This window comes from Rhinolophus sinicus, linkage group LG04, assembly GCF_036562045.2.
Source record: "Rhinolophus sinicus isolate RSC01 linkage group LG04, ASM3656204v1, whole genome shotgun sequence".
Taxonomy (NCBI): Eukaryota; Metazoa; Chordata; class Mammalia; order Chiroptera; family Rhinolophidae; genus Rhinolophus; species Rhinolophus sinicus.
Window position 1 is genome coordinate 1,668,052 of NC_133754.1, and position 13,670 is coordinate 1,681,721.

The following is a 13,670-nucleotide window of genomic DNA, read 5'->3' on the forward strand; positions in this document are numbered from 1 at the left end:
CCACGTCCCACTCGGGCTCTGCTGGAGCCTGGAGACACTCGCCTCAGGGAGCAGCTGCCAGTCCTGCTCTCATCCCTGTGCCTGTGCGGCTGCTTATTAGGCTATTGCTTCGTCAGTAGCATTCTGTCCCCAGTGCCCAGGACTCAGCCCCCGGGGCTGCTCGCAGCAACGGATTCTATGTCCCAGACAGAGGAACAGAATGTTTAAAGAAAACAGGAAGCAGTTTTTCTTTAGAAAGAAAAAGTACTTTTGTTTTTAAAGGAAAAAGAAAATCCTTCCTAATGAAACAAGCTTATCGAATCTTTATGCTTATCTTCCATTGAAGAAGAATGTCTCAGGTAAGACACAAATAATGCGAGGAAGTGTCTGTTTAACTCCCGTGGTGAAAGTCACACAAGATAAGTGTGATGAATACCTATTATTATCGCATGGAACAACACCAGAAAATCTAATATCTAATGGAAAAGAAGAAAAAAGGAAAGCAATATGCAGTTTCATTTATAAATCATAATTAACTTTCAAAGAGCAATAGATTTCATTACGAATATAAATCTCAGTAAGACAAAACTCTGAAAATTTCATGACTTCAAAGTCTTCAATTAAAAATTAAAATGCCATATTTGAAAATCTGATATTTATGCATGACAGATAAAACGCAAAAACACTCTTTGACATACTGAAATCAACTTTAACAAGTCCTAGATTTAAAAGACCAAAATAAAATGAAATATACAGCATATGGCTCAAAGAGTTTTTAAACTAAAACAAGGAAAATAAGTTTTAGTAATAGATATTTTAAATTAATACAACTGTAAAGAAAAAGTATTTTGTATCTAAATTAGATAATGCGTTTGTTTTTTGTTTTTTGTTTTTTTACCTCAAATCGAAAGGCAAGTATGAGAGTAACCCTACGCAGCATGTAACGGCTGTCTAACCACCCTCTGAATCCAGGCTGTAAAGCTAAATCAAGCCACGTGTAAATGTCAGAATTGTTTGCGTGGTCAGTGGAAAGTTTAATTTGTACTTTTATAAACCCACATCCAATTTCTCCTTACCTTTTATCCACAGTCACTGCTTCAGTCATTTTCAGAACATGATTAAAATAAGGACAATACATCGAACTCAAGTGTGAGGATGAAAAGGCGCATTTCTTACTCACCCTGGCACAGCGGAGGGAGGGCGTCCCACTGGTACATGCCCGCTGGGGCCCGTCTACAGGTTGCATTGCTGGGACCGATCATTCGGTAGCCGGGCTTGCAAAAGTAATGCACTTGATTCCCAAGGGCCCCCGCAGTCCCATTTAAAATGCCGCCGTTCTTCAGCGTGTGGGTCAAGCTGCAGTACGGTGCTACGGACACAAACACACACATGAATAAACGAACAAACAAACGATGACTGGATGATGCACGTCCCTTGGGAAGACTGATATAAACGCAATATCTCTAGGGTTGAAATGGTGGGAAATCAGTAACAATATGTAAACTTGTTCTCAAAAGCATCCCTAAACACCAGCGCAGGTGAAGACGGGGAGCAGGAACTGTCACTCACTGCTGGTGGGGACGCTCATGCTGCAGCCACTTTGGGGGACGGTGGGCAGTTTCTTACAAGACTAAACATCCTCCCACCACATGACCCATTAATCACGCTACTTGGTGTGCACCCAAAGGAACTGGAAACAATGTCCATATAAACACCTGCCCACGATGTTCATAGCAGCTTCGGTCATAATCGCGAAACTTGGGGGCCACCAAGATAGCCTTTAATGGGTGACAGGTAAGTAAACTGTGGTCCATCCAGACAGTGGAGTAGTACTCAGTGTTTTAAAGAACTGAGCTGTCAAGCCATGAAGGACATGGAGGGACCTTACATGCATATGACTGAGTGACAGAAGCCAGTCTGCACAGGCTGCACACTGTGTGATCCCAACTCTGTGACATGCTGGGAAAGGCACAACTTTGGGGACAGTGACAGATAAGTTATTTACAGCGGTCGGGGGAGGGGTGACCAGGGGAGCACAGGGGACATTTAAGGCAGTGAGACTCCTCTGTGTGACGCTGTGATGGTGGGTACGTGTCATTATCCATGTCTGGGAAATCTTTGTATCTTTCTCTCAGTTTTGCTGTGAACCTTAAACTTCTCTGAAAAAAAAAAAATGTTTTAAAAAAAATCCAAAATATGTAGAGCCAAGGGTCCAGTGTCATGTCTGTAAGTTTCCGTTACCTGCAACTACTAATCAGTATGCAGGGGGACCCCTGACTTTCTGAGTGAAATACAGAGCAGCCCACGGGAGGCTCACCCAGACCCCCACTCCCTCCCTGAGCTTGGCTGCCCGCTGAAACACGTTTACTGGTCCCCAGAATAAGGAACGATGACCTGCCGCTCTGGGGCCCATCTCTGAAACAAAATGATTCTCAACACTAAAAAATCGTATCATCAAATGGAGAAAATAGAAGAACATAACATTTCGCGATCAGTGCCATTAACTTCTTCCCTCTCCTGGATGCTAAGAGGCCTTGTAATTTCTACAAAGAGGTACACATCGAACTTCTTTTTAACATACGGGATTCGAACAAAATCTCTGAAGAAAGAGCACTCCTTCAGGTCAGGGAAAGACTGACACTAGCTTTAATCAGCTCCTTTGTAGGGAGACTTTTAAAATTAGAGCCGGGGCATTTGCTAGAATAACAGTCTTACACAGAATGTAACATTTCGATGGCTAAAGGCTCTGCATCTCATTTACACATTTAGAGAAAGGAAGTCCCTTTATTCTTACAAGACCAGCTCCACTGCTGCACGTGAGCTCCCTTCAGATGAACTGAAACAGGAAAATAAAGGAGTTGTGAATCATTGGGAATTCCTGCTTCCTTTGGAAGGAAGAGGCTTTCAAGACACTACCCACTGTGGGGGTTCTGGACACAAAGCACACACAGGAAGGTCTGAGTGCTTCAGGTAGAACCTTTGCTGAGAAATCAACGCAGAAGGAAATTTCTGGAGGTTTCCTGTTATTGCACTGCCCAGAAGCCATGTCTGTGTGTGGCCCTGTCATCAACCACAGTCCTAAGAAAAGCATCCTCAGAGGATATGCTCAGCTGGACGACCATCTGAGGTACCATTTCATTAAAAGGGGGTGAGGGGCTATGTGGTTTTAATTATGTTAAAATCCACTAACTGTTGTAAGAAGCTGCTGACGCACTGCCCCACTGGCCATGCCATTTTCTATGCCCAGTTATTCCAGACTAAACTTTGTAAGTTTGAATGAATCAAAATATTTAGTTTAGGGCAGGCTTGAGCATCATCAGCTGCCATGGCTACCAGCTGTCAGGGTCACTGTGGCTGGAGAGGAAACAAAAGAAGACCGAGCGGAAAGGAGAGGTGCGGAAGCACAGTGCTTTGGTGTCACCTGAGATTTCTGTCACATTCATCTGTTAAGAAACATTGTCTAACTCCATGGAGTCCAATAACTGTCTATTTTCTTTCCTATCTACCATATTTCGTCTCTCACCAAGGTCTGAAGATACCTATTATTTCCTGACTCACCTAGAGCAAGCTATAGAAGAGCTCAGAATGGGAAATGGCACTGACAAGAAATGGGGAGATTAGAACGTGGGGGTCTGTCTGCCTGCTGGATTCCTGGCCATGCAGGGTGATGGAAAGAGACCTGACTCTGGGTAGTGAACACACAATGTGTTCATACAGATGATATATTGTATTATAGAACTATACGCCTGAAACCTAGGTAACTTTACTAATACCACCCTGATAAATTTAATTAAAAAATACCTTTTATAAAAGAAAAAGAATGAAGACCAGTGCCCAAGCCCTGCAGGCTATTGGGGTGCCTTGGAAAGGCAGGACGCAGGACAGCAGCCCACAAGCAGGCACGTACGGTGGCAGAGATGGGCAGGGTTAGCGGTCCAGGCACTTCTGGCCGCATGCAGACCAGGCTGCATTTACAACTCTGCCAACGCTGCAGCTTCAGCTAGTTCATTTCCTACCAAAGCGGCGTTCTAACCCAGCATTCACTTAGCACAGACCGCACTGGATGGGCACTTGCTTTGCCCTTTCCATTCTCGTTTGTCAACTGTGGTGACCAATGACATTGCTCTGAAGTCGGAATAGCCCATAATTCACAGAGTAAAGCTAAGCTTTGGGGTGCAGCACGTATTCATGTTATGGGGTAAAGCGCCTTTGCTCGTACCATTTATTTCAGGAATATCTTCATTTACTCATTGCTCTGAAATCACTAGTGATGAGCTCCCAGCAAAAGTCACTGAATCACTGAATTTAACGTGAAAATTTGTTATAAGACATATCTACCTATTTATAGATAGATAGGTATGTCCCCTGACAAACATAACAAGCTGCAGACTTTTCTGAAACTCTCCATGTTCCTCTGCCTACACGGTTTAACACCTTCTTGTTCTATGATGAACAAAAATAGCCTTTGAGAGACAGAATTTGAGGTGTAATCATACCTCCCGGCGACTAAGTAATTTGCCACAGATAAGACAGGACAAATTACATTCACCACGATTTCCCCTGCGCTGTCCATCTTCGCACATTGGAAAGAAATTCACGCAATTCTAAAGTCTGATTATTTCTTGGAAAAGGAACTTGATGAACTCAAAGCCAATCCTGCCCTATGCTCTTCCTCATTCATTTTAATAAAAGCACACTCAGCTGCAAACTGTCTGTTGAGAAGCTTTTTGTAGGGCTACCTTGAGGGAACAGGGACAAACAAAGGTCTGGGTACACTTGATTAAACCTTAGGAAGGAAGAGGTGAATTCCATGCCCATTGTCCTCACAGCAGGAGCCTTTTCAAAACCTTGCTGCTTTTCACTATTTCCTGAGGGTACCCCTGGGAGAGCGCTGAAATCTATTTTCAAAAGGACTTTTTCCTGTCTCTCCCTCAGAAGGTCCTTTGTCACTGGTGAAGCGAAACAGGAGCACAGGGGTAGGCAGCTGGTGAGACGTGTTTCCCTTAAATGTTCACAGTGGGCAGCGAGCGTCCTTGGGAACATTTATCTCAGTTGTTACCACTGGATGTTGCGAGTGGGATGCTGGGAAAGTTTCGACTTTTTGCTTCGTAATGAAAATATCTCAGAAATTGACGCTGCCCATCTGCGGCTCTTGCAGGGCAGTAATAAACAGCAGGTGCATGAGGATGACAAGTGTACAAAGGATCTACTACGTCACACGTCAGAAACAGCGTCTGCACATCTAACGGTGAGACACATACAGACCAACACAGACACAGCACCACTGGCGAGCGATCGGCACTTCTGAAATTAGCAGCATTCTGGTCATCTCTTCCTGCTTGTTCCCTAGCATTTAAACATTTAGTGTGTATAACGTTAATTTGCATAACTTTATCTTTTGGGAAATGCCTTTGCTGCCATGAGATACAATGCAGTGGCTGCTGATGTGAGCAATACATTTTTAAAATATCACTCTACAAACAGTTATTTTACCTAAGGTGGGTTAGAGATGTCACTCGGAGTCTTCCCATCATATTATTTCTATGCAGGTAGATAATTCGTCTTCGAAAATGAGGCTTACATTACGGATCGCTACCTAATTTTGGGATTCAATGCAGACCACTTATGTTCAAAGCACCTTTGTTCCTAAAACCAGAACTCGCTCACTCACCTGCATAACGGATCCTGAAACCTTTCTTGCTGGTTGCGTGATCGGTGGACCAGCGCAGGTACAACTGAGGGCCCCTGCTTGTGAAGTTGGATTGCTGCGTGTGGTTCCCACTTAACACCGCCAGCACGGGGCTCTGACCAGAGGGACCTGAGTCACAGGGGAAACAGGGAAGTTCAGCTGTGAGAGCACCCACCACACGCAAACTACTTCCAGCTCTTATTTCACTGGAGTCCAAAGGTACAATATGGACAGATTTATTTCCATGGCGGACAAAAGAACCCTAAGGAACACAGCACCAAATGTGTGCCCTGATGAATATAAATGAATAACCAACCCAAGTAATTTCCGGTGTACATGCTATTAACAGAACACTTACCTCAAATGAATCTTACCTATAAAACAGCGGTAATTGAAGAAAACAATGGGAGCCATTTTTCCTATCTTTAGTATGTCTGCATTGCATGGCTATGAAAAAAGGGGAGCCCCTGAGGCAATCCTGGGGGACCAATGCATTAGCACCTCACTTTGGGGAGCAGTTTGGTAATATCCAAGAACACTGAATGTTTAATTACATTTGTATAAACTCCAGGACACATGCCAAGGTGTTATTTATATAGCAAAAGGTGTATTCCAGTCTTGTTTTTTATGGCAAAATTTAGATCCTAACTAGTAGTTTCAAGCTAAAAAAAAAAATTTGAAAGTGCCATTAAAAGGAATTCTATGCAGCATTTAAAAATCATGAAAGGGATAAATGTGTCTCAGCATAGGTCATCCTTAAAATAGCATAGTGACAACTGAAGTGCAGTTGCAGACAAATATGATAGCCGCTGTGAAAAAATTAAAAGTCTGCACTATATCAACATATAAGTGATGTGTTTGAGTGTGTGTTTGTGTGTTTGTACATAAAGGATGATGACAGAAGACAGACTGATCATAGGTGTGGAGGGAGAGTGGGAAGGAGAGAGGGAGGGAGGGAGAGAGAGAGAGAGGGAGGGAGGGAGAGAGAGAGAGAGAGAGAGAGAGAGAGAGAGAGAGAGAGAGAATCACAGAACAGCAGAAAGCATACCGCACCCAGCTTCCACCTCACAATACTAATTTCCTCCTGGAGGGGTACAAGGGAAATTGGATCTGGGAGGAGCCCCTAAGTTTATTTGTACTCCTTGCAGAGAGAGAGAGAGAGAGAGAGAGAGAGAGAGAGAGAGAGAGAGAGAGACTAAGTAAAGCAAATTTAATAAAATCTTAGAATTCATTACGTCAAGTAATGAGTCCCTATCTATATTTTCTACTTTTTCACCTCTGTGTACATTTGAAACTTTAGAAATGTAAAAAGCAAAGTTAGTGTCTAATGCACAGTGAATACAAGCACGTGGGGCACAGATCCAGCTAACATCCCACCCTCATCACCATAAGGTCATGTCAGGCATTGAGAGACGTCCTCTCGGGGATATGGGGCCGCAGTCCCACTGCCGGGGCGGGTCCACGACATTGACCGCGACCTCAGCACCTTCTCAGGGTCCAACGCCTTCATGGCTTTTCTCCATGACACATTCCACTCCCGGGAAACACAACACGGGAGCAGAAAGTGGCCTCACTGCTGGACGGAGTACAAACTCTGTCAGGTTAAGGGACACCTATCTTTGAGGATTGTGCGTACAATTTTTGCTCCTGCAAAGAGGTTGAGAAAATACAACTCCATTCATTGTGTAACTCCCAATCAGGGCAGTTGTGGGGATTTTTCCAAATAAAGCTGTCATGGGCTGACTGTCTGCTCACCCCCACTGGACACTTTATATGTTGCGGTCCTAACTCTTAGGACCTCAGAATATGAAGACATTAGAAGACGGGGTCTTTAAGAAGATAATCACGGTTAGATGAGGTAACAGGGTCCTACGCCAGTCTGACTGGGTCCTCGTGAGTAGAGGACGTCAGGACACAGACACACAGAGCGACGACGTGTGAGGACACAGTCGTCTCCACGCCCAGGAGAGCAACCCAGAGACACTGAGATCGCACACTTCTAACTTCAGAGAGGTGAGAGGCCATTGTTTGTGTTTCCTGTTTAAGCTGCCAGCTGTGATCTGGTCATGGCAGCCCTTACTGGTTCATTAACGATGACTCAGGCAGCTCCGTGCAGTGGGAGTGGAGGACAGTCAGGAGACGGGCTCCTCGCTGTGAAACTGTCCTGGGGTCAGCATTCTAGAAAATTCTAGGAATAAGGAGTTTCCCTTATTCCTCATTGACATAAGAAGCCCATTTTTGCACCTGGCCCTGTGTTTTATAATCGAAGGAGACAGGAATGTGTTTTGTGTGCTCATCTTCTTGTTATTGCTGTCGGAAGAGATAACGCACATTTCAAAACAAAATGTCACTGGGAAATTAATTAACCTGAATTTATGAAATTTAAAAATGTCAGTTTTCATGACAGAACTCAATAGTAAAGTTTCAGGTACTGTTAATCCAACACCTAATTCTTCATTGTTTTCCATCTGTTTTCTTTGCCTGTCATGTAACAAACTTTCTAAAGGACTGTATTTAAAAATACACATCAACCTAGGCACGTGACGACAAGTGACAGGGACACAAGTGGAGTACTGCTGCTTGTTCTAAGATGGAAACTATTATGGATTTTACAAGTAAACACCCCGATCTTCATAATGACACTTTTCTTGGTTGAGTTCTGTAATGATTAAAACTTATTATTATTATTTCTGTTGTTAATTTGAAATAACTACTATTGGAGCTGTAGAAAGAAATATACTCCTGGGCTAATAAAGTTTAAAATCAATGTTTTCAACATGTTCTTTGCTCAACTCATGAGCTATAAAAGAGCCATTGTATTACAAAAAATGCAAAAAAAAAGTGAGATGCGATGAACATGACATTTACTGCAACAAAAATGCCAATGCTTGACAAAGGTATTCACATAAAACTCTGACCTTTCATTTTATAGAAAAATCTTTGAGACTAGGGCCAACCTAGTCACAGACCTCTGACAATTTTGACAGCAACTGCTGTGACGTTGGCTCTGCTACCTGCTTTGCTGGTGGCTGTCAATGGGGGGTCTGTCCACATTTGGGAAGATCAGGTTGTAAGCATGTAGGGCATACGACATTGCAATAGGAACACACACACACACACCCTGAGGTGGGCTGCTTGCCTCTTTTATTTTTTTATGACACCCAACTGGCCTCAGAATAGAGTTTCCCTTATTCCTCATTGACATAAGAAGCCCATTTTTGCACCTGGCTAATTACTTCTCTCCATGCTGATGATTAAAGGAAAGTCTTTAATAGTATGTGTCTGTTTTAACAAACAGCCACCCCCCCTTATCCAGTGGGGACATATTCTAAGACCCCCAGTGGATGCCTGAAATGGTGGAGGTACTGAACCTGTATATCCTGTGTGTTACCCCCCACCCCACACACACACACACACACACCACTTCACTTAAGGGAAGCACTTTCTGGCTTCTCTTGGGCATATCTACATCACCAGCATTGCTACTCTTGTGTTTGGGGCCTTACTCAGAGAAGTCTGGTGACTTGAACACAGCATTGTGACACTGTGACACTCGATCTGATGACTGAGAGGGCTACTAAGTGACTCCGGGTGGGAACGCCTCAGTGTGGAGACACTGGACAAAGGGATGGGTCACGTCCTGGGCAGACTCAGTGGGACTGTGTGTGATTTCATCACACTACTCAGAACAGCCTGCAATTTAAGACTTACAAATTGTTTATGTCTGGACTTTTCCATTTAATATGTTTGGACTGCAGTTGTCTGCAAGTAACTGAAAAGGCAAATAAGGGGGAACTACTGTACGCTTGGGAAAAAAAAAAAAAAAAAGCTCTGAAAATGAAAACACTGTGCTTCTGTCCTCTATGTACATAACTATAATTTTCTTCCGATTTAGCAGTTCATCTCTGCAAATACATAAGTTGATTTGTGTGGTGTCTGTCCACATGAGCAATTTGGCTGTGAAGGACTCACCAGTCAGTAAAAGGCGCACCAGCACACGCAGAACTGATTACAGAAGGTATTTGTTTTCACTGAATTAATTGTTACTTATCTGAGCTCAGTGACAAATCTGCCCAAGCACGTGAAAACCCTGTGATTACACGCAGCCACCATTGTATCTTGGTCTAATGTCCTGGGCTATGATAAAGTACAATATTAACATCGGTTCCATTTCAAATTGACAATTCAACCACACTCTACGTTTAAGCATAGCACTGTTATATTAAAAAAAGTTTATTAGAATTGATACAAATGTATAAGACTGTTTTTTTAATTGTTCATTAAAGACTCATAGCATTTATCATTTAGGAATCTCTGTGAGCCATTAAATGTATGTATTTCTACTAAAAGAATCATTTAGCTTGGTTAAATCACCTTTAGGCCTTTATTTTCTAAATCTTAAATTTCCCAAAGTACCTTCTGAATCAATAGAATACTTAGAGAGGAAAGAAGAGCTGTGTGATAGCATCTAACACTATAAATCTCAACATTAAAGAATTAAAGAATGCCTAATGAATAGTCAGTACGTTTGCAGAGTGTATCAGAAGTATTCTAATTGTTTAGAAGGTGTAACATTAACAAAAGCATGTTAATGTTTTCCAGACCACTTGATTTCTGAGATTGTACCAGTTTAAGGTCAAGGGTAACTCATTTTCTGTTTGGGGGATATAATATAACTCAAAAATATATTCACGCTCCTGTGTTACAAAAACATTGTGAGGGTGTTTGTACCCCTTCCTCATCGCTCACTGGTGTGTAAGCAGAGATGAAGGACACTCACCATCAAACACTTCCAGGGCATCAAACTGCTTCTCGCTTTGAAATGAGTCCACAAAGAGGGTGATGTTATAGTCCGGTTCCACCCTGATGCTCCAGGAGCACGTCTGGGAGTTCAAATAGTTGCCCGGATAACCTGGACTGAGGATCACTCCAGAAGATTCTGTCCGGACTTCGTTCGCGGGGCATTGTGCTAACGAGAAAAGGACCAGTGAGTTTTCCTTAACGACATGAACTGAGCTTCCAAAGGATAGTTTCTACCTCTGTATACACAAGCCGATGGAAAGAAACTGCTGAGCTATGGCTGAATTGAACACAGGAGACGAACACAGCAGGAGACCGACACTGGATAACAGTGATATCTCAATATCACCGTATAATTTAAAAGACAATTGTACATATATTACATAACACATATGTTGATATACAGGGCGATTAGTTAGGTGACATGGATAGATGATAGATCAACGATGGATGGATAGACAGACGGGCAGGAACGCAGACAGATGGATCCTATTTAACTTTAGGGTCAAAGAGATTAAGTCTTCAACCCAGTCCCAGGGCAGCCGAATGTGAGGTGGTTGCACATGGACCATAAATAATGCCCCTGGAACTGGTCTTTACCTGGACGAGACGGTGAAGCATAAGACCGGCTCCTGCCGCCCGGCCCTTTGTGTGTGAAGCGGGACTGACTCGATGCGTGGGATGCGTGGCCTTACTTTAACTGCTCCCACACCACCTGGGGCTGAACTGCCCGCCCCTTAATTTAGGGCAGGTGCCCGGGGGATTCCACCCAGGGCCCCAGGTTCTCCCAGCTCAACTAAAAAGTAAGACCTCGCCTCTTCAATGTAGCATTGCAAAAATATTATGAAATCTTATGCAATTAACAGGAAGTTTGTACTTATTTCTGCCTTGGAGTTTACTTTTCATTATATTTATAACACAAATTTTAAATTTGTTGGGATTGCTTGAGACTCTGGTAAGTCAGAGATGCCTGGGCTCAGAGCCACATTGGGCCCCTCTGTCTCTCTTTGTAAAGACTAAGGAGTGGCTTCAGCAGAGGAGTTTATCCTGATGGGTCATCAAGATAGTGCAGACACACTGACACTCTTAGCCCCTCCTGCTTTTTCTTGTTTGTTTACTTGTTGTTTTGTTATCCAATTGCTTCCAGGTTAATCAAAATAAAACGAATCTGCACAGGTGTGAACTGGCAGAAAAATCACCAGAGTCAGTAATTTCTTTCATTGCTACATTAAATTATCTTCCAGAAATGGTTTATTTATAGAACTATCAGGATAAAATTATTTCTATTATTGGTAATGTTTCAAAAATAAACAGCGATGGCCAAACTATTTACAACATGTTTAAAAAGTTAAATGATCATCTTTCCTTAATGAAAAATATCTTTTGTCAACGAAAATGTCTTTTTCTTAAAAAAAACAAATACACATTTCAAAATAAAGACATTCCCCAAACAGATGAGCAGAGCTTATGGAGTATGTTTTGATTCAAATAATGGTCTGTTAAAAATAACTTTTTCTTATTTCGTATCATTTACTTTAGTATTTTAATTGAGATGTATCTTAAAATTTAGAAAATTTTAGGCATAAATTCACCAAAGATGAAAAATTTCATAGAACATTTTTAATAAATATGTATTTTAGGTGGATTTTAAGACTATTTACAATGTTAATTAATGGAAAGTGATAATGAAAAATAATTCAAATCAAAACACACAGACTATAACAACTTAGTTAAAAAGTATTTTCTCCTGTGCTGGTGGTAAAATCACTCTGTAAAAATATTACATCCTTTCAAACATGACATGTTGCTATTTTTTAAAGAACGAGAAAATCAGTCGTAAGCCTCGGTGCGGGTCTGGAGTTCCAGAATCTCCCAGACCAGGCTTGACTGCTACGAGCCCGAGGGCAGAGGGGCTCTGCAGCCCCTTGGGGTTCTAATTAATTCCCACACATGCACGTGCCTTTCCTCAGTCTAAAGCACGATGTGGGCCAAGGTGTCCCAACAGCAGGGTACTCAGGCCATGTGCCACCTCAGCACACTCCCCCTGGGGGTTACACAGGAGAGGCTTTTGCCTGTCGCTCCTGGGAGTTCATCACTGCGGCTACCCTCTCAGAGGACTCGGGAGCTTCCACACCAAGCTGCTGAGCTCCACCTGGGCCTCTCGCTCAGCCCAGGGCTGGGGGCGGGGCAGGATCTTAGGCACAGCTGTTCTCAGCCCTGCCATTTATAAAAAAGTTTCTGTTTTGCAGAGAAGACAAAATGAAACTATAAGTGGAATCATCGCACCATTTTCCTTGCCACACTTGACGTTTCCCTCCCCTAAGTCACCTTTGTTTTAAACATGCGCCTGGCTGTGTCTCCCAGGGAGACCCCATTTCTCTTGCTGCCCCCGCCCCGCCTTTGCTGCTGTAATGTGCTGCTGGGAGCTGCACCAGCCTACAGACTGCAACTTCCGGGAACTTGCTGCATCCCTGGCAGCACCCACAGGGGCAAACGCTGGGTCCCCGCAGGGGGACACCCACACCTCCCCCCAGGGAAGCCTCTGCATGAGTCACCGCTTCAGCTAATTTGTAAAGAACACCCTACCCCGTCCTGCATCCTACAGGCCTCTTCAGGAGCCCTGGAGGGAAACACTAGGCTCTAGGACACGGAGATTATTCCTGAAGCACTGTGAGCATGAGAGAGTCCTGCAAACAGAACTGAAACCAGCAGGGAGGCTGTCACCGGGCCTGTGACATGCATGTTGCCAGCTGTGCTGCCCAAGGAATGGTCATTACCTGAAGATGCCAACTGTCTTTAATGTTCACTGAGACATGTATGCTTCTGTTTTTTAATGAACATTCAGAAAACTACTGGTGGATTCCCACTGTCTATAGGATAAAGCCACCTGACACTGAAGATCTTTTAAAACTGGGCCTTTGTCAGGTTTCCAGACACTTACGACCACCTCCCCGAACACAGCCTGGCTAAGTCGCAGGGGCTTCCTCCTCTTTCCTGGCCTCTGTGCTCGTCCATTTTTTCCAAAGCCTTGTTATTAGCTCCCTTCACATTTTCAAAGGCTTCTCTTTACTTCACATGAGTGACGTCACTTTTGTGATACCCACTGCGGTAACCAGATTTGGTCCTCGTCCCAGGTTGCTGGCACGTGGCTCCTAAATCCCTTGGCATGTCCTTAGGAGGACACGTGCCATTCATACAGAGC

General features: G+C 43.4%; 1 protein-coding gene across 2 annotated transcripts in view; it reads right to left on the reverse strand.

The window, feature by feature from the left end:
- Nucleotides 1-13,670, reverse strand: part of CSMD1 (CUB and Sushi multiple domains 1) — a 1,601,557-nt gene that overhangs the window by 105,862 nt on the left and 1,482,025 nt on the right. For both annotated transcript variants that reach the window (XM_074329288.1, XM_074329289.1), the window contains exons 47-49: nucleotides 10,449-10,637; nucleotides 5,651-5,797; nucleotides 1,160-1,348 (exon numbers count right to left, since the gene is read on the reverse strand). In XM_074329288.1, coding sequence (XP_074185389.1) covers nucleotides 1,160-1,348; nucleotides 5,651-5,797; nucleotides 10,449-10,637 — 525 coding nt within the window. The remainder of the gene's footprint in view (nucleotides 1-1,159; nucleotides 1,349-5,650; nucleotides 5,798-10,448; nucleotides 10,638-13,670) is intronic.